Source organism: Sycon ciliatum, chromosome 1 (assembly GCF_964019385.1).
Source record: "Sycon ciliatum chromosome 1, ocSycCili1.1, whole genome shotgun sequence".
NCBI lineage: Eukaryota > Metazoa > Porifera > Calcarea > Leucosolenida > Sycettidae > Sycon > Sycon ciliatum.
In genome coordinates this window covers 27,726,545-27,752,585 of record NC_088643.1, presented here as the reverse complement: position 1 = coordinate 27,752,585, position 26,041 = coordinate 27,726,545, and the positions used below count along the sequence as shown (strand labels likewise).

Here is a 26,041-nt window from a genome sequence, read left to right as displayed (position 1 = left end):
GCAAAGACCACTCTTCTGGTAAAGCCGCAGTACCTGGACCGGGCTGAGAAAGTGTTCCAGCGGACGGGAATCTGCGTCACGACGGTGGGCCACCAGTATCTCGGCGGGATCGTTGCTTCTGAAATGTATTGTCATCGTGCCGGAGACAGGTGTGTCAACAACTGGCGACGGGAGCTGATGGCCCTCGCTACAATGGCGGAAAAGCAACCCTGGGCTGCCTACGCTGTGCTCACAAAGGGCTTATCGTCCAAATGGTCCTACCACTTGAGAGCATCATTGTTAGATCCCGTTACCCTGGCACCGGCAGATGAGGTATTGGGTCATCAATTGCTTCCTGCCCTTTTGAGCCAGGGAATGGCAGCTGACAGCTCGCAGAGACAGCTTCTGTCTCTCCCCACGCGTTTCGGGGGCTTGGCAATCCCTATGGTAGCAAAGTCTGCAGAGGCAGAGCATGCGCCTTTCGATGTAAGGGTCACTGACCTTGGGCCGTCCTTGCTCGTCCGGAAATCCTTAGCCACCTGAGAACACACGGGCGAATGAAGAAGGCGGTGTATGGTGCCAGAGTTGAAGGGGAAGGATACCCTAACATCAAATTTTCACCAGTTATTCTTTGGGGTGCTGACTCTGCTGAGTCGAATGGTCTTGGTCCGTGGAAGCTGAGACGCTCCCCTCCTCCTTTATTCCCAATCGAACTCGCCACTTCCACCAAAACTGGGTGACTGCGCCCTACTAGATGGGGATTTGTATGCAAAATATCACTAAAAGCGCCATTTCGTTCTTATAAAAGCACGGATGACCACGATTGGCCCACATGTTGTAGTCTTTTGGACGCAGAGTCGACTGGTTTTGGTCCGAAAAGGCTGCGATGCAGCGTTCGGCCCTTATTCCCAATCGAACACAGTCGAGTAAGCAGTCATGTGCTCATGCATACACCAGTCACCTGGTCACCGCGCTCACAGGCTACAACTTTAAAGACAAAAAATGTTGACCTCCCCCCCCCCCCCCCCCCTCTCTCTCTCCGGGTTGTCTACTAATGAGGGTAGACCTATATTCCGACAATCTCGGTTTCCTAAAAGTTTTTCCCAAGTCCAACAAAAATGTAGCAAAGCACTAATTTACATTGCACTCGAGACTGATGCTCCAATGCATGAAACCCAGAATGCTCAGAATGCACAGGCGTCCACAGGAGACAAAGTAAAATGCTGACACGGTCTACAGTAGTGCGCACATGGTGATATACAGACTGTAGATGCACTCAGTACTGGACTCTATATAGTATATACATGTACATGTAGGTAGGGATCCAGCAAGGCTGGAGAAACAGTATTTTTTAAAGTTTTTTAAAATTCTACCCGTTAGTCAAACGTACAAGGGTTTACAGAAACAGCAAAAAAGGAAGAAAACCATCAGAGGAAAATAGTACAACACGATATTAAAACTTAAAAGTGCAAGAACAAAACCAAGCTATGTCCAAATCTGATAACATCACAACAAGTAGCAGGTCAGTCTCAGCATGCATATCAGCATGCATATCAGCATGCATATCAGCATGCATATCGAAGGATATTGAGATTCTTCAAGGGTTGTAATCCTCCTCCACTGCATGTACCGCCAACTCACCATTCGACAAGTAGAAAAGTTCACGATCTAAATGCTGTTTTGACTGCAACTGACTTGAAATATGCAAACGTTGTGTACTAAAAATTGTGCAAAGTGAAACAATCATGTCAATGAGCACATGAGCCATAGAAGGTAAGGTGCCAGAAGGCTATGGATAAGATAGAATGAGATTATGAGTAACGCTAGTTGCTACATGCTGATGCAAACGCATCATAACATCAATGGTCCCTAAAATAGAGAGAAAGACAAAGACCTAAACAGGTATCTTGCTAATATAAAGTGCAAGGACTAGAGAAATGATACAGAGACGAGGCTGAAGAAAAAATAGTGCAAAACAAAACCTGGTCTGATCCAATTCAGTGCTCTGCATTGCACATCACATCTTGTAATACATGTAGGTGAGCTCTTATAGTGCACGGAGACAAACCTTGAGCAGAGTAGCCAGGACGACGCCAGTGTCAGCACTATAGTACACCATGTTGTGTATTTAAAAAATAGTTTATTGATCACCATGCACCAGCCATTGAATACCCACAAATGAGACGTAGTTGCATGAAACCAATAATAATTACTATGCTTCTCAGAAATTTTAGCAAGGAAAAGAGAAAATATGCTCAAAATTTGATCAAGCTGCGGACATATCCTCCAACTCCCGGTACTGTGTAGATGGATTGGTGGCATCTAAAGAGTTCACACTGTCGTTGTCATTTTCGAGTTGGCTAGGTGCGAAAGACTGGCCACAGCACGTGTTGAGGAAAAGACGTAGGCGAGGTTTCCAGTCCGGTGGCAAATTCAGAAAGACGAAGATAGGGATATTTATAACGGACAGGATAATCAGCACAGCTCCAACAAACTCTGCCCAGCCAGGGAACTTAGTTTCGACAGTCTTGTTCTGTGTTCCGACCAAAGACAAGAATGAAAGAAGGCAATGTTCAGGATCATAAAGAATCATGTACCAATCTTTTTAAAGGAAGTGGTTTAGAGCAGACCCGCTCCTAAGTTTTTTAAGACAGAAAAGGACACACTTCTCATTCTGAGTACAAACACAGAATGATCTGTGCAGGAATTCAAATACCCTCCCATCCCTAACCCTAATACACCCACTCTCCAATTTCTTCAAATCATTATACCGGTACGTGTTGCTCCCTGCACATACACATACACATCAATGCATGACGTGTTCCTGCACACATAAACGTATCGGGGAAAAAGAGTGAAACCCCTTTTCCATTCCCTCAAATAATGAAAACCCAGAATACATCTTCATTCTTGAATGTAGTAAACATGATGGGCAAAATATAGTGGCCCAAGTGTCAGCTTTATGACAACTACCCTCCCTCAAAAATCGAAAGGTGGTCATGCTGCCCCCCCCAAAAAAAAGAAAAAGAAAAAAGAAATCTAACATCGACTGAAATATAGTGAGCGCACTCATACCACGACTACAATGGAACAATAGAGAGGTTCTGCAAAACGAAAATGTGTACGAACTTTCGCTCTACGTCACGGAGTGAGAAACTTCGCACGAACTTTCGCAACTTTGGACGCGAAACTTGCAGGGAACGCGAAATGAACTTTCGCAGGAAGTTTCGTGAGATCGGGCCATGGTGTACGTGCACTTGGCGCGTGCAAACTACGAAAATGTGCAGAACACAAAGTTCGTGCGAAAATTCGTACGCATTTTCGCAAGGCCTGTCGCGAAACTTCGTTCGAATTTTCGTTGTGCAGAACCTCTCTAATATAGAAGGATTTGAACGTCGTTTTCATGTGATAATCATCAGAAATCGTGTTATGTCTTTTTCCTCAAGTGAAATCTGTGTGAACTTGAAAGAAGTACATGTCTGTCCGAATGTCAAATGGCGACAAATGGCGACGATTTTTGTACGAGCCCCGGAACCGTTCGACGGTGGCGATTTCGCTGAATACCGCGAGCGGATTGAATTTTATTTTTGTGCCAACTCTATTGGAGTTGTATCAGCCAGTGCCTCGTCAGGGGAGAAGAAAGCGGCAGAGAAACGTGTAACTGCCAGCCTAATTGCGAATTTGTCAAAAACGGTATACTCCACGTTGAAGTCTCTGGTCTTACCTGACGCCGTGGCAGACAAGAAATATTCTGAGGTTTGTGAGGTCCTGGAGAATTATTATTGTGTCAAGACAACTCCCACCACAGCAGCGTTCAAGTTCCGGCAGTGCTGCCAAAAACCGAGTGAGTCTGTTCAAGATTATGTAAACCGCCTAAAACGTGCTGCAGTCGACTGTAATTTTCAAAGTCACCGAGATCGAGCATTGAAGAACCAACTGATCACTGGCCTCAATGTAGACAGTATACGTCGAAAGCTGCTTACCACAGCGGAGAGAGATATGGACACTTTTGAAAAGACGCTGGAGATCGCGCTACGTCAGGGGCTGGCCTCAGCCCATTCAAAGGAGTTGTCGGCTGCATCGATGAGCTCGACTTCGGCAGCAAGTGTGCATAAGATCAAGATGCAATCATCTAGTACTAGTAGTACCTGTTCTCGTAACTTCAGGTCACCGTCAAGTGCCAGTAGTACTCACGGTACTAGTAATTCGAAAGGGAACAAGTCACACACCACCCGCCTGTGCTATCGTTGTGGCTCGGACATGCACCTCGCCGACAAGTGCCACCACCGAAGCACTGAATGTCGGCACTGTCACAAGCGAGGACACCTTGAACGTGTATGCAGACGGAAAGCTCATCAGGACACATGTCACCATGTGGATGCTGACGCAGATTCAACCCCAGATTCAGCTACCTACTCCTACTCCTACTCCTACTCAGATGATGACGGGGAGAATGTTCCTGTTGTACCCATGTATGTGATACGGGGTGATAATTGTCGAGTTCCACCATACACAGTAAATGCAGAAGTGAATGATGTACCATATCAGATCCGAATGGAGGTTGACACAGGAAGTGGCATTTCCTTACTGACCAAGAGGGATTTTGAGAAATTGGGTGTCCCCACTACGTCCCTCTCTGCACCTGGAATTCGTCTGAAGGGTTTCTCGGGTTCTGAAATTCCGTGCTTGGGAGAAACAGAATTTAAGGTTACTGTAAATGGGCAAACTAAGAATGTGGTGTTATGTGTAGTGGATGCAAATGGGCCTTCATTACTCGGAAGAGATCTATTGGCTGTTTTCAAACTGCAATGGAATGAAATTTTCTCAGTCAAAATGGAAATTGACAACGCGAAAGAGCTCAGTTCAGGGAGGAAATCATTACTGCTTTCCCTGAACTTTTCGATACTTCAAGTCTTGGTAAATTAAATACCACTCAAGTCTCGCTCAATGCTGATAATGCCAGACCGGTCTTTATGAAGTCTCGGTCAGTACCATTTGCTATTACTGAAAAGTATAATGTGGCTTTGGAAAGATTGGAGAAATCTGGAATCATTCGCAAAGTTGACCACTCACGATGGGCATCTCCCACAGTGCCAGTCCTTAAGCCAGATGGGAGCGTGCAGATATGTGCGGATTATCCACGCACTGTAAATGCCAATTCGGAAGAAGAGAAATATCCTCTACCTACATTTGAGGAAATGCGTGCAAAGCTGTCTGGTGGAGAGAAGTTCACTAAAATTGATCTGTCACAAGCGTACCACCAGCTTGAATTGGATGAAAATTCTCGTGCATAAATTCTTGTGCATCACACTGAGAGTTGGACTACAAAGGAAAGATATTTATGGTACCATAAATGACATACATGTACCTTTCTCATCTGCATTTCTCCAATCTACACTTGCTTTCAAACTGCTTGCTGCTCATGTAATCATGCCTTCAATAGTGCTAGCTTTAGAATATCAGTGTTTCTTGTATACTAGTTTTAGATCTAATAATAGAGAGGTTCTGCAAAACGAAAATTAGAACGAAGTGTCGCGACAGGCTTTGCGAAAATGTGTACGAATTTTCGCATGAACTTTGTGTTCTGCACATTTTCGTAGTTTGCACGTGTCAAATGCACGTATGCCATGACCCAATCTCACAAGAAACTTCCCACGAAAGTTCATTTCGCGTGCAAGTTTCGCGTCCAAAGTTGCGTGAGAAGTTGTTCACTTCATGACGTAGAGCGAAAGTTTGTGCACATTTTCGTTTCGCAGAACCTCTCTAATGTTCGCTTCATGGTACCATAAATATCTCTCCTTTGTAGTCTAACTCTCAGTGAGATGACGATTTCTGATGATTATCACATGAAAACGACGTTCAAATCCTTTAATGTAAAAAGAGAGGAAACACATGAGAACGAGTTATGCAGCAACTATCCACGGCTGTAATAAGACGATAAACGGTCAGAAAGTGCGATAATAGGGCAAAACACTGACAGGCTACTGAGACATTCAGCGACCCGAGACCTAGCTCTAACACATCTCCAGTGTGCAAACCAACAGCCTTCCAACTTGGAAGGTTCATGGTTACGTAGTCGTGGATAGTTACTGCATAACTCGTTCTCATGTGTTTCCTCTCTTTTTTACATTTATTACTGGCTCAGTATCCAAGTTTAAAACTTTAAATCCTTCAATATTGGTCCATTGTTGTCGTGGTATGAGTGCGCTCACTATATTTCATTCAATATTAGGTTTCTTGTCTCCAAGCTGACTTAAAAAAAACAAAGAAGAAATACACGTGTGAGCTCCATTGCATGTGAGACAAGAGGTCGCAAGTGCGATGAGATGACAACATCGAACTCACCGTTGAGGCATCATAGGCTTGGTATGTGGGTGGCTTGATAATCTCATAGATGACACTGCTAAGGAACAGTATTACCATGAGAATCGGGGACAGGAACCTCCAGCAAAAGCGCCAGTAACGTGAAGGTCTCAACCCATTGATCGCCTCCACATCATCCGAAAATCTACGCATGAACACATCAACATGCAGGCGCGTACGCAGGGTCACCTCTAGGGAGGTTTCCAACCGAATCACTTTAAAAACCCTTTTAAAAGAGGCCTGGGAAATTTTCAAAATTATGCATTTATGATTTTTCCGTGTTCCTTGGATTATAACTTCAGTTCTACTCACTCAGTCTTCATCTTGGGCTTCCTGGAAGTGGAAAGGTATCCGGGAGAGGAAGAAAATGAGGTCGACCATGATAGCCAGGACACTGTACATGTATATCCAGCGCTAGAGTGCAGCCAGAGTGCGAAAAATGCCCCAAAGCCCCAAACGCGTCCTGCTCCAGCGATTTTGTTTTTCTCGATCGCAGAGTTTCGATTGTTTTGCTGTGTACTCTTGAGAATATCACAAGTGAAGCCCCTGGAAATTTGAGCAAGTCAAAGTGACGAAAAGTCTCAAATTCGCGATACTCAAGTCGCACTGCGCGCTTGGAAATCGACGAGATCGTGGCTCAACTTACGAATGATATATCTCAGGAAAAATTGCTCGCATGTTTGAAACATTTGGGGGTTTCCGGGCAACGGAACCAACTTCTACACGCGATGAAAAATTATTTTACTCAAAATGTCCAGAAATGTACAATGTCCAGAAATTGCAATTCCTCTCGTACTGTAGCTCAGTTGGTTAGAGCATTGCTCGCGAATAGCAAGGTCCCTGGTTCAAGTCCCGGTGGTGTGACTGATGGTTTTTTCTTTCTTTCGTATCTGGCTTCCAAGTGTTGAGTTACGGAGAGAAAATAGCAGTACGAGGCATGTAGCCTCTAATTTCGTAATATTTTGAAATTCTCCGTGAAGTCCAAATTTGAAATTACAAGACTTTAGTGGTTCCTTTGCTGAAAATTCCGCACTTTTTCAAAAGAAACGATAGAAAGCCATGAAAGATAAAGAGAGGTATGGACCTGCACGAGAGTTCTGTATGGATATCCTGCGTGCTTTCAAACAAAGAAACCCTCCCAAAAGTTTCAACGACTATCTTTGTTGAGCAATATGTGTAGATTTTATTTGTAGAAAGGCATCACCAGGCACCCCTCCCCGACAGTGATAACCAGGCAGGGATTTCAACTAGTCTCTGATCAGGCAGGACCAGATTTGGATTAAGGTTTACTGCACAAAGCTAACTATATCCCAGGAACAAAGATCCACCCAGGGATAAAACATATCAACTTTGAGCGAAATCGGAAATTTGGTCCGATGATGTTTGGTCGTTACAGACATGGACTCTTTGGGAAATGCATCGATTGTTCAAGTAGGGTCCAGAAGAAAGACAATTTGATACCGGTTCGAATGGCATAATAATTATAAAATTATCTCGCTTGCATATGATAAACCAAACTTGCCAAATCGCCTATTATATGATCCATGTCGCCATAGCGACCAGCACAGTGATGACGCACGTTCTGCTTAGCTCTGCGAGAGAGAAGGTCGATCACTACAGACTTTTGTTATTTTCACGATGTGAAAGAAGTGCTGTGTTCAATGCTGCTAGTGCCGTGAACTGTCGCATTCAGTCTTTCGTGAGAAATACGACGAAAAAGTAGAGCGACTCTGGTCAGGGTGAGGCAGAAGGATCTAGGGAGAAAGTCGTGCTTATGACTGAGGATATCTTTGAAGGACGAAGGTATGACTATGTCACACATTTTATATTGTTCATTTCCGCCTGGCATGGTCACCTCGACGTTCATGATAGATGCTCACCCATCACTGCTCGTGGAGGTGTCCTTGTCAGCCACGTAAGCTTTTATTCTTGGACATCGACGATTCTTCAATTCTCTGGGTGTGTTAGGATCGTGGTGTTGAGATTACTAGTTGAAGGGTTGTGTCGTGTCGTTGTCTTCATGTGCTCATTATCCATCCATGTTTTTTTATTCGTAATTTTTTCGTTGTCCGAATCTGTCTTGTGTTGGTACCAGTGGTGGCATCGTGACAGTACTGCAGGGTTGAGTGTGTGAGGACTCCATCTTTGAAAATACAGCCGGGCTGTACATATTGGCTGTATATTTGACATTAGTTTATACTTACTGTATGTATATTCCATAAAATTCACAAAGCACAATCCAATTTCCACAGTGATTTTATATTTTTCACTCCGTTATCACTGCGATAACTCCTAGTTTATACTATTGAACAATGAATCTCATTCTGTGAACTATGTGTTCACAGACTTATTCACGGAATACATGTTCCATTTTCAAATCATGGTGCAGAACACATACGAATCTGTACTATATTTCTGCAATTGTGAAAGACACTAAATTGTAGTAATGTCCGAAGTATAGTAAGATAGCACAATTATCAATGGTGCATATGTGTCATACTTGTGGCCTGTATAGACTAGACTCAAACATCTGAGAAAGACACACTTCAACAGAAAACAGAACAGCTTTTTCTTACTGAAAATGGTAAAATTTCATGTATCGACGCCCCTAAAAAAACAAGTCATACTGCCCCAAACATATCGGTGACACCCCCCCCCCCCCCCCCCATTTTTTAGACAGTCAGCATAAGCACTACCCAAGGAACAAATTCCCAAGTTTATAGAAACTTTCCATGTTATTTTTTAATTTTTGGAGTTCGTCGTTGTTATCCGTTGTTGCCCAACAGTAAAATGAACACGATATTGGAATGTTTCTGCCTGTGCAGTATGTATAATAGATATTTGTCTTAATACTCCAGCCGGGGTGGGCAGTCAGTGCATGTTGAACGTGATTGTTTACTACAGTATCATATCAGAGTTGAGAGTTTCCAGTACTGTACATACCTGCTTGCTCCATAGATGTAGGACACAGCAAAGCACTCACAGAAGCCAATCAACAGCAACGGCAGGCTGCCCGCAAACTGGTCAAACAGCTCAACGACATACGAGCCACCTTGTGTCACCATGGAGATACCGACCAAGAACGAGACGGCACAGACCAAAGCTGCACAAAACAATACAAACGCACACCGGACATGTGCACGTTCAGAAACCAGTAAATCAAAACCGTTATGTGAAATGCAGTAGGCGAGTGTGAGGCAGTTAGTGGACCACACAGCCCTGTGATATACCAGCAGCTAAACCACCAGCATGTACAGTGTGCACAAAGAACAGCAACATACAGTAAACCTCGTGAATAACGACCTCAAATGTAACTGGTACTAACTTAGATATAACACCAACTCACCAATAACGACACTATCTTCACACCAAGTAACCACTTTACTGCATATTTTTGAAAGCTTTAACCTTCCGAATAACGACAACTCGCGAATAACAATACTTTTCTCTGAAATTCTCTTATGCCCAATCGATGGTCATTATTTGCGATGTCGACTGTACTTTCAGGTTTTTACAGTGCCGTTTCTATGGTTGTAGCCAATGAGCGACGTTCCCGCGGTGGCCTTGATGAGCCGATAAAGGCCCGCACGCTGTCAGCCTAGCTCTACAGTGCAGGGGTCTGCGTCAGTTTTCCGTTGCCATCTCACTTCTCAGTTCATCTCAGGACCTTGGCTTTGGAGGAGAGTAGATGTAGACTAGAGAAGTACATGGTTGAAACCGGGTCTACATGTAGATTGGGCATGCCTGTAGACATGACCTCATGCTCAGTTCTGTTCATTGATGGAATATACATACAAGTACTATGATGTAAGGTAGCAAAGGTGGCTACATGTAGTAAGCAATCCAGTATTCTAGCATGGGCCATGGGAAAAAAGTTCTTCACAAGCTAATGGCGGTAAATGTTGACAACAGGTTTGTACGCGTGTTAGTAAAGGAGTGACAAAACTAAACAGCTACAACCTGGAAACAATTCAAAACATTCTTCTTCTTCTTCTTCTTCTTCTTCTTCTTCTTCTTCTTCTTCTTCTTCTTCTTCTTCTTCTTCTTCTTCTTCTTCTTCTTCTTCTTCTTCTTCTTCTTCTTCTTCTTCTTCTTCTTCTTCTTCTTCTTCTTCTTCTTCTATCCAACTGTGACGGCAAGATTTTCTTCGCCATGTTGTCAAAAATTCTGACTCGCCACATGCTGACGAATGGGTATTTTGACGGCATGACCCAGAAAGGTTTCTTGCCGGGTATGTCCGGTTGTATTGAACACGCCACTCTTTGTCACGAGGCCATGAAAGACGCCAAACGCCACAAGCGTTCGATTGCCATGGTATGGATCGATTTAAAGAACGCCTTTGGCTCAGTAAAACACAACCTGATCCAGAGGGCACTGCAACGCTACCACATCCCGCTGAAAATCAGGAACCTTGTTTACTCTTACTATGAGCGTCTGACAGCATTCATTAAAAGACCACTCACTCAGACCTTCCGGTACAGCATCGGCGTATTTCAAGGTTGCCCACTTTCCCCTATTCTATTCAACATCTGTTTCCAAATTCTACTTGATTCTCTTCAGACCAAACCGATCCAAGCCCTTTCGTACAGTTTCCGTGACACAACTGTCACTGCTTCGAACACTGGATTCGCCGACGATTTAGCAGTCTTCAGCAATCGAACTCATGGTGCGCAGAAGAAGTTAGATCTGGTTGATAGTTTCCTTGCCTGGTCAAAAATGCAGGCGGCCCCGCACAAATGCAGGTCGTACGCAGCCAAATTGACCAACAACAAATACACCTGCTTTGACCCCGCACTCAGAATATCGGAAACTCCAATACCAGCTCTAAACGGCCAACAATTCAAGTTTCTAGGCAGGATGCTAACAGATACAGTAGGTGAGATAACGCAACGCGAAGACCTCATAAACTCCACAAGATGCCTACTAAAGACAGTTGCCGAGACCAGACTATACGGACACCAGAAGTTGTGGCTCTACCAGCATCAAATCATCCCCAAAATAGCATGGCAGCTCGAGATACTTGATCTCAGCCACAGTTTCGCCAAACTCCTACACAGAATTTGCCTTCCATTCTTAAAGAAATGGGCAGGCTTGCCCAGACCCGCAGCACCAGCAATACTCTTCATCGGCGCTCGGGAGCGCTTCGGCCTACGTTTAACGTACATCCCTACGCTATGGAAGCAACGACAGGTCATTAGATGGAATATCATCAAGAACAGCAGCGACAAGAACATGGCAAACCTGTACCAACATCACAGCAAACAACAGTATCTGCTCACAAGACAATACTCCGCAATAAAAGAAATGGAATGTGCCGAGGCAGCGATCTCTGAAGCTAGTCCAACTAACCTCCAGCAAGGCAGGGCAGGACTCGGCTTTAGGCATGACAAACAAGAGAAAATCAAACCTAGAAAACAAATACTCAATACCATTCATGAAGGTGACTGCCAAGACCAGCTATCCCACCTCAAAAGCCTGCAAATGCAAGGCAGCTGGTTAAAGTGGAGAGACACGATGTTTGAAGACCTCACTTGGAAAAAACTGTTGTACGAAGGCTACGGGAGAACTTTCTCCTTTCAACTAAACTGTGTATTAAACACACTACCAACAGTTGACAATCTGAGGAGGTGGGGTAACTCTGTGGTCGAACAACAATGCCCTCTATGCAACAGGCAAGCTACGCTCCGTCACATATTATCAGCATGTCCAACAGCCCTCCACCAGGGCAGATATACCTGGCGCCACGACAACGTACTGAAATGCATAGTAAAACTAGTAAACGAAACCATCCAAACTTATCAAAAGGCCACGGCATCAGCAGAAACGCAGAGTAATCAGAAGAGAATTGATTACATAACTTTCTGCAAGGCAGGAGAGAATCTCCCCAAACAGCCCCCCTCCCAACGCAAACGGCTAAATGACCAATTCGTAACTAGCTCAGCAGACTGGCAGGTCCTGGTGGACATGAAGGATGAGAAACTTGTTTTCCCCCACTTCATAGCACCTACAACCTGTCGTCCAGACATAGTGCTCTTCTCCAAAGAATTGAGAAGAGTTCTGTGGCTGGAACTCACGGTATGTAGTGAAGATCGCTTTGCACAATCGCGCGAAATCAAAATCGAACGCTATCGTCACCTTCATAACGCGTGTGTAAGGAATGGCTGGGAGACGGAAAGTCACACAGCAGAGGTGGGAGCGAGAGGCGCCATATCCACCAGCTTGGATTCCTTCGCGAGATCCTTGCGCTGCACTAAGGAACAGCGCAGGCTCTTGCGGAGGAATTGTCGCCAAGCAGCGCTGAACTCAAGCTATGTCCTATGGCTAAGGCGAAGGGAGCGAACATGGCGCGACTGGCCGTTGTATTAAAACTGTTTGGTGAACCTGTTGTAGAGCACTTGGTGGGCGATCGGCCACCCAGCGAGGATAGTTGGACGTCCTTAAAATCAAGATTTGAACTCGCCATTCCGGCCTCTAAAGGGCCGGGGGTGGACGATCGCCAACCTTGCCAACCTCTCGTAGTCACTTGTTCTTGTCGAATCGTTATTTTCATAGCCTACTCGACATTCGCCCTACAAATTACCATACATCACAACGCAACTACCTGTACATGACACACCATACCATACGGACACAACCACACCCCAACTGTACTGGGGGCCTATCTCTTCGAATTGCATTATATGAGTTTCTTTTTCCTTTTTTCTTTACCCGTTACTGTCTAAAAAGCAGTCGAAACGGTTTTTATCCACCATTTGATGGTGAGCATTTCCCTTCTGTGAAGAGTTCAGAGAAGAGTTCTGTGGCTGGAACTCACGGTATGTAGTGAAGATCGCTTTGCACAATCGCGCGAAATCAAAATCGAACGCTATCGTCACCTTCATAGCGCGTGTGTAAGGAATGGCTGGGATACGGAAAGTCACACAGCAGAGGTGGGAGCGAGAGGCGCCATATCCACCAGCTTGGATTCCTTCGCGAGATCCTTGCGCTGCACTAAGGAACAGCGCAGGCTCTTGCGGAGGAATTGTCGCCAAGCAGCGCTGAACTCAAGCTATGTCCTATGGCTAAGGCGAAGGGAGCGAACATGGCGCGACTGGCCGTTGTATTAAAACTGTTTGGTGAACCTGTTGTAGAGCACTTGGTGGGCGATCGGCCACCCAGCGAGGATAGTTGGACGTCCTTAAAATCAAGATTTGAACTCGCCATTCCGGCCTCTAAAGGGCCGGGGGTGGACGATCGCCAACCTTGCCAACCTCTCGTAGTCACTTGTTCTTGTCGAATCGTTATTTTCATAGCCTACTCGACATTCGCCCTACAAATTACCATACATCACAACGCAACTACCTGTACATGACACACCATACCATACGGACACAACCACACCCCAACTGTACTGGGGGCCTATCTCTTCGAATTGCATTATATGAGTTTCTTTTTCCTTTTTTCTTTACCCGTTACTGTCTAAAAAGCAGTCGAAACGGTTTTTATCCACCATTTGATGGTGAGCATTTCCCTTCTTCTTCTTCTTCTTCTTCTTCTTCTTCTTCTTCTTCTTCTTCTTCGCATGCCAGTAAAGGAGTGACAAAACTAAACAGCTACAACCTGGAAACAATTCGAAACATTCTTCTTCTTCAAGGCCAAGGGAAAAATGGCAAGAGATCTGGCCACCACGTCCCCGACCTCCACCCCTAGGTGGTATCGCGCTTATATACAGTCTACGAGTACGAGCATGAAAGGACGACTTAACCTGAGGAGTAAATAATTGGAAAAAAATGGCAAGAGATGCGGCCACCACGTCCCCGACCTCCACCCCTAGGTGGTGTCACGCTTATATCCAGTTTACGCAAGTGTAAACCTGACCATGAATCAAGGCCAAGGGCGCAGGCCAAGGCGCGTAGCGCCGAGGCCTGCGCCTGCGGCCGTACGCATGAGCTTTGGCAATTCTGCAACTACTTCTTCTTGGGCAAAGAAAAAAAGCGATAGATCCAGCCACCACGGCCCCGACCTCCACCCCTAGGTGGTATCGCGCTTATATACAGTTTCAAAGAATGCCAGTGAAAACATGACCATGACTCCGATGAGCGTACGGCCAGGCAGGCCCAAGGCCCGGGCGCTGGCCAAGGCCCGGGCGCTGGCCAAGGCGCGTAGCACAGTAGATCTACGCACGAGGCCTTCATGTACTGATGTAAGCGAAAATTGATAAGATCATCGCGTGTCAGCAAAGGAGTGATAGTGTAGCCACCACGTCCCCGACCAACCTACTTGTTCTTGAGCATTGAGCAAAGAAAAAAGGCAACAGGTCTAGCCACCACGTCCCCGACCTCCACCCCTATGTCAGTATGTGGTATCGCGCTTATATACCATCTACGCGGCTCAAAGGATGTAAGTGGAAACCTGAAACACGATCATAGAGTTCTGGCAGGACTTTCCGCCTTCATCAAGGCCTCGTGCGCACGGCCGCGGGCCTCGGCGCTACGCGCCTTGGCCTGCGCCCTTGGCCGTCTGCACTCGGCCTTGATTCAGCCATAAAGTCCTGCCAGAACTTTATGATTGTCTACATCTATGCCAAAATACACGTACCAGTACTAACACAAAAAGCAGAGAAGCCACTAGTCAGTCCGATGAGGCCTTTTGCACCCTTGCTCTTTCTTAAGCAGCACATTGGTGATATGACCAGATGACTGGCTCGTTATATTCAGTTAAAAAAAGAAAGAAAAAGACTCTAAATCCCGTCAACAGTCGGATGATGTGCCTATTAGACCTCTATAAGCAGTCGGATTCCCAGTGCGCGGTATAAGTCCTACAAACACCTAGATTAGATAATACACCAATCCCGAAAAGGTTATCTGGGTTCGAAAGGGTGTTTGTCAGTGGGGGGGGGGGGAGGGGCAAGAGGGCAATAGTGTCTGCTCTAGGATTTCAAACCAACTGGGTACACGTGTACCTGGCACAACTCTTGCAACCGGGTCAGAGCCGGGTACATTCTAGTGCAACTACTGCATATACCGGTATGTACACCAGGGAGCCGTAAATATTTTAGGACTCTCTGAGATTAAGTACTCCCAACCGAGTCACAAGTGACCCGGTGTTCTTTTTCCAAACAGGTCCAAATACCCCCAACCGGGTCGCTGACCCGGCTGAGCAGGCTCTGGAGTAGACACTGGGTAACTGAGAGTTAATTAATGTTCTGCTGTTGGAGTCCAAATGCCAAGCCATAATCATTGCTTTGCCTCCGTGTAGCGTCAGAAAGTCAATGGATGAGTAGGGCTCACTTCAAAAAGTAGGCAAGGCTGTGAGCGCAGGGATTCAAAGCGAAATGCCCACACTAACTGCCGGTAGTTCATGTAATCACTTGCTGCGAGAGGGTCGTATTCGATGGTCATCGATGATGCTCTACTGTCCTGTGAGCAGGAGACTACAGCAAGTCGGGCATACTGTAAGAGTTGAATCTCTAACGGGGCACAAGTTTATCGATGGAACGAGAAAAATCCACCGGTAACTTAGGAACGCTACCTAAAATTGCTCCTTCTCTCCTCCGTACTAGAACAGGTGTCTGATGGCAGGGGTCGTTACATTTGTGCCCACAAAGTGGTTTTTATTGAAAAATCGTTAAACTTTAGACTTGTTACACTTTTAAATCTTACAGTACTTGAATCAGTTGAATGTCTTGATGCAGAAGTAAATATTGAGAATTTGAAATCGTGGCTGTTGCGGTAAGCCGGTGCAACAAATGTAGCTTGTATTCGTACCTCTGTGAGCGAAACTTGCCGAAAGACTCTTACTACAACGCAGCCCACTGGTGTTGTAGCCGTTTTTTCGTAAGTGCGTCCGTTGATACACAGTTCAAACTATCCTGCTCATTCCATGACTTGTGGATGGAGCATGTGCGTGATCTTTTTAAAAATTCGACTCCCTACTGGACTTCCAACTGCCTATAGGACATCAACTACCTACTGCGTCAAACATACATGTATATTCAGTGCGACCTGAACTAGAAGCACTTTTCCAGTTGTCTAGCAGTAGTAGGGAGGTTTAGTCCCACGTAATCCGTGTGTACTTTACGTGTGTGTACCACGTGATATTCAGTGACCCACGTACAGCCGTTTTCTGATTCGTGACATACCGTGTATGGAGACTCACCTTCGTTCCGCCAGAACGTGAATGAAAATCAGAATGGAACGCATTGTGCAAGCTGTGAGGGTGCTCAGCTAAAGAAGTTTTCGAAGCACGAAATCAAAATATTGGATCAGCTTCGAAGCTTCGTCTTTGGCTAAGTTTGGGCCTTTCGCTTCATGTCTTTGTGTTTGTTTGTGTGACTAAATACAAGAGTGCGAACGTGGGTCCATTGCATGAACTTTCCGTGTATCACCTACGTCCCCGTATCCGTTACGTGGGCTACTGTAAACCTCCCGACTATCAACAGTACATCACCCAGAGTGTGTAGCTCACTATGATTTCACAACCCAAATATTCAACATACCAACGTGAACCTCGCGCCTCCACTTGTTGAATGGATAGACGTCAGCCATGCATGCCAGGACGCATTCCAATGTGCCAAACATGCTTCCAATGCCCAAGCACAGGAGCATGAGAAAGAAGAAGATGGACCACATGACGCTGGGAACAAGTAGTGTGAGACCTTCACTGAAAGCGATGAATGCCAAACCAGGTCCACTGCCAACCTGAACAACAAAACATTTATAGAAAAAGACAAGGATTTATAACAGCAGCATATACACGTGGACCAAAGACTTTAGCTGTATCCAGTGCCCATCACCGAAAACAACGACAACAAGCATTTGCCAGGCATAGCAACACCCCCACTCGACCTATCCCAGTGTTGCCACATCATTATAGCCAAATATCAGGAGGATGAAAAAAATAAAAATGCATTATCCGCCCCCCCCCCCCCCCCCTCCCTTCAGGGTAATCCCAATACAAACACACACGCGCACTCGGAACTGTTAAGAAAACCTTTCACGGCTTTCCGTGAGACTCAGGCTGAGTTTTCTGTATTCCCCAGACAGCTGATGATTCGCTAAGCACCTTAGGAATGAGCTATGGAAACACTCGTGATAAGCAGTAAAAGCCAAAATCTGGATCATTTTTCTTCTTCTTTTTTTCCTGAATATCACAGAACCATCAGATGCTGTACAGCGGGGGCGGTGGCATATTGGATGGAAGTGGGGACTTCAAAACCAAGAACAAGGTCAAACTTGGACACTTTCATGGCTGTTGTCGGCAGGAGAAGGTCAATTGTCGGCAGGTCATGACAGGCCTCAAAAATCAGCAGGCTACTGACATGTCGGCAGGTGTGGCAACCCAGCTATCCACACACGCACGCACACATACCACTACTACCACTACTCACCTCACTGAGTTTGATTCCATTCTTCACGGACAGATGACCTAGGATCGAAAAGATGACGATGGCACCAAATATGGACGTTCCACTGTTGATCAGTGTGATGATAAGAGTGTCCTTCAGTGTGTTATTATCTTTTTTGTTGTAGCTAGAGTACGCAACCAGGCCACCAAAACCAAGTCCCAACGAATAAAAGATCTGCGTAGCAGCTATTCGCCACACATCGGGATCATATAGCTTATCCCACTGCAAAGTTACGACAACACAAACATGAACACACACACACACACACACACACACACACACACACACACCCACACACACACACCCACACCCATACCCACACACCCACACCCACACCCACACACAAACACACAATGAAGGCCAGTCGGGAAGCCTGAACGAGGGCTCAAGGCACCGGAGTGCACAGCAATGTACACGTACACAAGAGATGAGAAGCGATTTGGCTGTAACTCGAAGTTTCACGCTCTAGGCTGTGTGTTAGTGAATCATCAGACAGCTGGAAAGCATGATAACAGCGAGCAAATATATCGTATCACGTCTCAATGCTTGATCAGTTTCAATGCACAACTGCAACAGGGGCGCAGCTTGGGTCCATGTGGCTCCTGATCTATCGCACACTATGAAACTTCGTTATGCGCCATCTCTGAAATGTAGCATTGGGCTTCACAAAGCTCAACTACAACTACATGTACATTGTATACATAAGTACTACTTACATCGGGTTGGAACAAGTACTTAATGCCATGTCCGGCACCCTCTAGGAAAACTCCACGGAAGAAGAGGATCAGCAGAATCACATACGGATACAGGGTGGTGAAGTAAACAATCTACATTCCAACAGAATAAGATTTAGAACAGGGCAGCAAGAGAGAGACAGAGAGAGAGAGATAAAAAAATCAAATACAGACAGACAGGTATAAATTGTTATCATTATGCCCAGCTAAATACAGTGAAACCCCGACATAGCATTCTCCACTGGGAAAGGGGAAAACATTAATTTAGTATCAGGGGTACTTTGTAGGCAGGGATAAATACGAGTTCCTCTTCTTCTTGCAGACATTTCTCATAGACAACAAATCAGAGGCATGAGGTTGCTAGAGTGGGGCCAGTGTTGCCATGAGGCTGCTAGAGTGGGATCAGTTTTGTCAGGACATTGCTTGTAGCGTAGGGCCAGCCAGTGTTGTCATCATGTAGCTATCACTGCATGCAGTGTGCACATGTACAGTGAACGGTGTGAGTAGTTGTTCAACATGAACTGACCGTACTGACGTACAACACCTATATATGTGTTGGATACTACAGTACCGCTCAAATGAAATCCAATCAAGCGAGTGAATGCCATGTTGGGTAGTGCTGTGCAGCCCTAGACCTGCGAACACTGGGATGTGAACCAGTACGGACGGAGTGCAAACTTGATTCACACGATCGGATTTCATTGAGCAGCACTGTACATAAATAGTGTGCGCTACTACTGGTAATATCAAAGTCATATTCTGCTTTCATAAATCCATGCTTACAACAGACATATTCATATCATGTATTGGACATTTAATAACTGAGACGAGGCCTATACTTCCCACATAGACCGAAGTCGAGGTAAATCTCCTACTCATCACTCCTACAAAGTGTCCCCTACCGCACGCATTCCATATTTTTATTGCTCCGTAGCATGCCCCTTATAATACCCCATTCCATATTTGTATTGTCCATTATCCTCTGCATGTAATAATTGTATTCCCGTATGGCATGACTCCCATGCTCCAACACCCTCCTCCTTGTGCAAGTACCAGGAAATATTAATGTTGGAGACTCGAAGCGGAAGGTTCAAGGATGTGGCTGATTGAGAGATTGATATGTGTATTGCTGTAGATGTTCCAAAAACATTACCCGAAGAGCCACAAACACACGGATAAAGGCTCTCGTCTATATTTGAACCAGATCTAGATTTGCAAATCTGTTCAGGTGAGACACTTGCAGCTGCGCTTGAGTACATGTAGTTCTACTGTACCCTCAAGAGAAAGGGCAGCGAGATCAACAAGAGAGCTAGCTATTCGGCTACCCAGCACCATGTCATCGACCTTGGACGTGATTTTGATATCTACAACTAGCTTTCAGTCATTGCTTACCTTTCCTTGAGCTTTGATGCCCTTAGCCATGGCACAGAACACCACTGTCCATGCAAGGAGCAGTATCAAGCAAAGCTTCCAATTCACACTGCCGGCGTCATTGATGCTGCCGCTTATTTCAAGAGCATCATTGTACCAGAAGTACCTACACACAGAAAAGACAAACACGCGTGAAACAAGTGCTGGCAACATGAAAGAACTATAAGAAAACATACTCTACAAAATTGCCAAATTTTACTTTTACCAGATATAATTCAGTGCTGTGAATATGTCGTAGAACTAGGTTCCTACCTAGCACTGCTCATCATGCTTCTCTGCCCCTCTGTCTCTCTGTCTTTGTTCCTCTCATTGTCGTTGCCGATGTCTCTTTTCTCCCTCTCCCTCTCCCTCTTTCTCTCTCTCTCTCTCTCTCTCTCTCTCTCTCTCTCTCTCTCTCTCTCTCTCTCTCTCCCTGTGTCTGCGTCTGCGTCTGTGTCTCTCTGTGAATTGTGGCCCTGTGATGTTGAAACTCCTGTACTCATTTCAACGCAACACCAGTCACACACTCACTGCAGGACCCCCGGCCAATTCAGGTCGATCAGGAGTAACCACAGTTAGTCGTACAGAGATTTACCTCCAGTCCATAGTGTTGTGCAGAAATGATCAACTGTCAACTGAGAGCGCGTGTTGATCGTTCTGCACGGTGCTATGGAATGGAGACTTAACTCCACTACTTCTTACACGGTTGAGTCTATCAAGTCAATTTCATCGGCTAATTGCAAGTTCATGATGGCAACGCCGACAATCTTCACAGAAGCATCAAAATCAAGCAGTGCATCTGGCATGATATACTACAGAAGCAGGTAGAACAGAGCAGGAGACAATAGGCAGCCCTTCCGGATGCCGCCAGTAGTCGAAACCAGTCACTGACAGTGGAGCTGATCAGTACTGAGGACTTGCCATTATCATACAGTGGTTTAACTAGTGTAACAAGCCAGGATTCGCAGCTATGATACTCAAAGCTGAACAGCAGACGGTAGACCTGTGCATCTTGAATCTGCTGAACAGACACTATTATCTGCGTAACACGCGCAGAAAGGTCTACACACTCGATCATACTTCCACCAAAAAGTGACATGAACAAATTTAAGATAGGAGTTACACACTCTTGGTCATGAATTCTTGGTAAATTCATTGTGTACAACAGTGTTCCTCGACCAGTTCGAATTCCGTCACCCTCACATCATTCAAAGCAAACTGTAATTTAAAAAATTAGCCAACCTCCAAAATATCAACATCACACAGCTCATAACCGCTTCATACCTGCTAGTAGCATTGCGACACAGCTGCGCAGATGTGCCGTTTACATCGGAGCACTTGGACCACGGCAATGTATGCTGAAAGGAGCTAAACAGGTAAAAGAACGACCAGACAATGATGACATTGTAGTAGATGCCGACGAGGAAGGATGTCGTGACAGCTGCCCAGCCAATGCCTGCCAGAGTGGGGTGGATGGCCGACCAGGAGCCAATAACACCCTTGCGCATCAATTGGCCGACACACATCTCCAGGTAGAAGAGTGGCATTCCCTCAATCACCAACATGATGAGGTATGGGATTAAGAATGTACCTGTAGCACACAGATAATACAAAGCATGTAACAAAAGTTACAAAACCCATGTGCAATAAATTCCACTGATCCAGACTCCGCAGATCCAGGCCCTCCTGTCTACCAGGCACCTGTCTCACCCCTCTATTATAGTCACAAAAATGGCTTTCCACACCAACAACAAAAAAGTGAAAAAACAGTACCAAAATATAAAGAGAAAAGGACCTATAAGTTACTACTTAGGACTAACAGTCCACCAAGGTAACGAGATAATATACTGTCAGATAGTGCGACAACAAGGCACAAAACTGACAAGGATATTGAGACATTTGACGACCTGGCATCTAGTTCCAACTCATCTGCGAATCGCAAACCAAACCTAGGTGCCAGGTCGACGAATGTCTCAATATCCTTGTCAGTTTTGTGCCTTGTTGTCGCACTATCTGACGGTATATTATCTCGTTACCTTGGTGGACTGTTAGTCATAACTAGTGACTTATAGGTCCTTTTCTCTTTACATATGTTTTGGCTCAACATCCGAGTTTTTCAAAAATATAAAAATATTGATTGGCATAAAGCCGTTGCTTGCACGAAATCGGTATGTATGTTCCGAGTTGCAACCAATTCCTACTTACGGGCAGTGCCCGGTCCCAATGTGCCCAGATAGGGAGAGTTCTACTGTACAGCCACTGGGCATGAGTTACTGTAAGACATGTATATATAACGAGGAAGCAAATCTAACGTTTTAACGGATGACATTTCTTCGTTATAATAAGATCCGTTGAAGCCGTACTGCTTCATATATGCTGTGTGTGGATATGGCAGAATACTGCAAGATCGTTAACATATCTTCTCGTTAACCTATGAATTTTGGACAATCGTTAAATTTGCGACTCGTTATAATAACATGTCTTACAGTACCTGAAAGTCAGAGTTAGGCCATGGTAAAAATTATCTTTGATTCTCAAGTACGCGCGCACCGATTTTTGGCGGCGCACCGATTATTTTTTTTATTTCTATGCATGCATATGCGCACATAAAAACGGTCCATGCGAAAGGCGTGAATCAGGGAGTAGTAAAATACCGGTATTTTTCTACTCCCTGGCATGAATAATAAAATAATTATACTAACCTGTGACGTTCATATGTGTGACCCTATCTTTGGGAATAAAAAAATGTGGGAAATAAAATAAAAAATCGCTCGCTCGCACCGATTTTCACAGGCTCATGACCTGAGAATCAAATTTATTTTTTACCATGGCCTTACCTAAAAGTCACTCATCCAAACACACCAATCAACCGAACCATGGCCATGCGGAAAATTGTAGCAATCAGCTGCATATGCTTCGCGATAGATCACATTCCGCCTCTTCCCTAAAATACATGTACAATGCAAACTTCATGCTCCAGCACACTTAGCATAGTTTTGCTGTAGTGAAGATCGTGGTGATATGCCAGCAAAAACTGTGTAAATGCACATTAGGTAGCGCAAGGCTATTGAAGAACTAGCTTCAAGTATCTGAATTATTCACTTATCCAAACAGGAGCTGGTCCCAAGGCATTTGGTGTTGTTCAGAAAACCAAAACCCGCCTGAACTCATACTGGTACTCGTTTAATAGTAGAAACAAAGTTCTGTTAGACTTTGTGGTTTTCAAACTACCGCCGTACCCTCACACATACGCTATATAAGGGCATGTTCTTATGCACGAATGCAATTCAAATGTCACAAAGTGTGCATGGCCCATGCTCGTACCTCACACACATACGTGTGTGTGTGTGTGTGTATGTGTGTATGTATGTGTATGCGTGTGTGTATGCGTGTGTGTGTGTGTGTTTGTGTGTGTGTCCTTATCAATTCGCTCCTTTGGTGAGCTGACACACTGGTACGGCAGCTATGCAGGTGGCCCAAGACGTCATGTGTGCAGTGTATCTTCAGTGTTTCATGAGAAAGGCAGTAGCAGAAGTGCGCGTCCGAGCAAAAATGCCTTTGCTAGATAGTTGCAACAATAGTTATGATACTTCCATTCCGAACAGGCTCTCAGCTGCACAAAATAAATGAGTGCAGTGGCCTGCCAATATTTCGCCCATTGGGCATCATCAGGGCATTGATGATGCCCAATGCCAGAAGTTCGCAGCTTAGAGGGCACTGTGTGGGCAGGCGTGCTGTATTCACCACCATTTTGCCAGGTGTGTTTTAACCAATTCTCTATCATGAGGATCGCTCGAGCCTGGTGCAGGTGACTACTGTACTCGCTTTCTCTAGCAACAACGCACACGTGGCCATACGTGCACCTACAATCATTCCAAGACGTGAACACGTGTAGCTGCGTGCTCAGTAGTGGTAAAATGAATACCCAAATCTTCGAATGGGTACACTCTAGGACCAAATGGTAAGTATCTTATAATGAACTCACATATACTAGTAGTGCGAACCATTGCCCATGTTCCCGTTTGCACCTATACAAAACTTGACCCGTTGTAACGAACAGTTTTCATTTATAACAAACCATATCTTGCAAGGCGCATGTAAAACAAGTGCACTCATACAGTCATGGACAACATACCAGTCATGACATGCTGCGTGTATGGTATGGGCACATTGCTGTTATAAAGAGCATCAGCTGTAAGAACTAATTTTCTTGCACAATCGTGTTCGTTATAATCATCAGGAGTCGATCGTGCATGGTAGCAGAAATCCTCAGCTGTCTGCTAGAATTACTCCATGCTCTCTCCGAAAGCGGTCTGACAGAGATTGAGTGCTAAGCGCTCCAACACATGTTCAATTGCCCAACGTGGAGGGAGGGGGTACTCTTCAGTAGGCTACTCTGCTTGAAACAATCGAGGTACTCGAGAGACACTTTCGCTGTTTTTGATCGCCTCATTCAGTGTTCATTTCAGCACTATAGTGCGTTTCAAAAGTATAGATCTCTAGACTTTTTAGAATAATTCGAATTTGGATTGAACGTTTTGAGAAATTTCTTTGGAATATCGGTCCGGCAATTCCCCCAATTTTTCTCATACAGATTTCTAAGTGATTGGATAACAAATGCCCATTTTCGAAAATTTTATGCACAAAGTGATCACAGATTTTATGTGGTATAGATGCTGGCCTAACGTTTTTTTTAAGATGCACTCAACCATGTCAACGTGAACGTGGAGGTGCACATCTGCGTACTAAGGTCGACATAAGAACATGCACAATATGAATCGGCTATACTGTGGCGTCCATAATGATACTGCCTAGTGATACCAGAAAATGCACACAGGCCAACCCTTAAGGCTGTCATCAGACTAAGGTACAAAGCACCGTGTCTACGTCCACGTAAGGAGTTTTGGTCGGTTGTCATGATGATCTATCTACGGGGTAAAACGGGAACAGAGGGGACAGGAAACATAGACGTGGTAGGGAGAGAACGTGAACGTGCGTATCTTCCCCAGTCTTTTTCCAAGCGACCTTGCACTTGCACTTGAATCTTCAAATTTCTCCAAAAACGTGACTGTGTGTACGGGTCAAGAACTGTGCCTGTTTGATGACACAACCACCTGTTTTGGACTTTTTCACCTAGGTGTAGACGTTAACGGGAATCAGAGAACGTAGTGTGATGACGGCCTTTACAGGAGTTCACACCCTGGAACCCCCGTTGGTATAAGGGGAGAATTCAGATCATTGAAGCTTAGCTACTCCATGGGCTTGAGATATCCACTAAGCAGTCACAAGGTGTTTTAATATGTACAACACCATTTTCATTACAGTTGAGCCTTGATCAGTACGTTGGTGCATGTAAATGTGACGTCGCTTCGACAATTGCACACGCAAATTTCAAGTAATCTATTACTGTAAAAGCCATTATTCTAACGAGGCGCATATCTATTATAACGATTTCCCAAAATTGACTAGTTTACGTCTACCAAAGGTAACGATTCTCACTCATTCTCAACGCTCAATAGGACACTATATGTATCGATTTCTGTATAACGATTTCTATTTTAACGACAGATTTCTCCTCGTTAACTCGTTAGAGTTAGCACTTCGTTATAATTATATAATGGCTTTTTTAAGTAGTATTAAAAAATGCCAAATGGTGCATGCTGCTGAGCAGAGATTTGTAAGGTGTCGGTCCTCATTTTCTTTTTTTCAATTTTTAATTACCTCCTCCATTATCTTGCGCAAGGTAAGGGAAACGCCACAGATTTCCGATCCCAACGGCGTAGCTGATGCAGGAGAATAGAAATTCAACTTTGTTCCCCCATTCTTGCTTCTGCGGCGATTCTTCCGTGATCTGCTCCGCATCCTCAACACAATCGTCGCCCATCACTGAGCAACAGGCACTAAGCTATAACGTAACAAGCGACATCAAGTGAAGACGTGGAGTGGGAATTACTATCGTCAAAATAACACCTGGCCCAGCACAGTCAGTCGAAGTCAACCTCAGCTCATAGCTCATGCCGTCATCATGCCTTCATGGTCATGGTTCGTTCAAGCACAGCTTTTACCAGGGAGTAGTACAATACTGTATTACGGTATTACGGTATTGTACTACTCCCTGGCTTTTACTGTCAGCTGAGGGCGTTTTCGCCTTGCACAGCAGCCACAGCTA

The 26,041-nt window shown here is 45.0% G+C and overlaps 1 protein-coding gene across 1 annotated transcript; it reads right to left on the bottom strand.

Moving 5' to 3' along the window:
* Positions 1 to 1,324: 1,324 nt before the first annotated feature.
* On the bottom strand, positions 1,325 to 25,941 carry LOC135821372 (sodium-dependent neutral amino acid transporter B(0)AT1-like). The gene is made up of 9 exons (XM_065334446.1): positions 25,594 to 25,941; positions 21,157 to 21,463; positions 19,855 to 19,999; positions 18,445 to 18,555; positions 17,711 to 17,950; positions 16,820 to 17,021; positions 9,286 to 9,445; positions 6,325 to 6,487; positions 1,325 to 2,512 (listed from the first exon to the last, which is right to left on the bottom strand). Exons 1-9 carry the CDS (start codon positions 25,754 to 25,756, stop codon positions 2,246 to 2,248), a joined length of 1,758 nt encoding a protein of 585 aa, XP_065190518.1. The 5' UTR covers positions 25,757 to 25,941; the 3' UTR covers positions 1,325 to 2,245.
* Between the last annotated feature and the right edge of the window lie 100 nt (positions 25,942 to 26,041).

What these genes read in the sequence shown, in the direction of transcription:
- LOC135821372 (XM_065334446.1), bottom strand. Translation starts at nt 25,756, where the DNA reads ATGGGCGACGATTGTGTTGAGGATGCGGAGCAGATCACGGAAGAATCG. An exon ending in TGCGCAAGATAATGGAGGAG is followed by an intron (nt 21,464 to 25,593) that starts GTAATTAAAAAT and finishes TGTGTGCTACAG; the next exon opens with GTACATTCTTAATCCCATAC. An exon ending in ATGGAATCAAACTCAGTGAG is followed by an intron (nt 17,022 to 17,710) that starts GTGAGTAGTGGT and finishes TTTGTTGTTCAG; the next exon opens with GTTGGCAGTGGACCTGGTTT.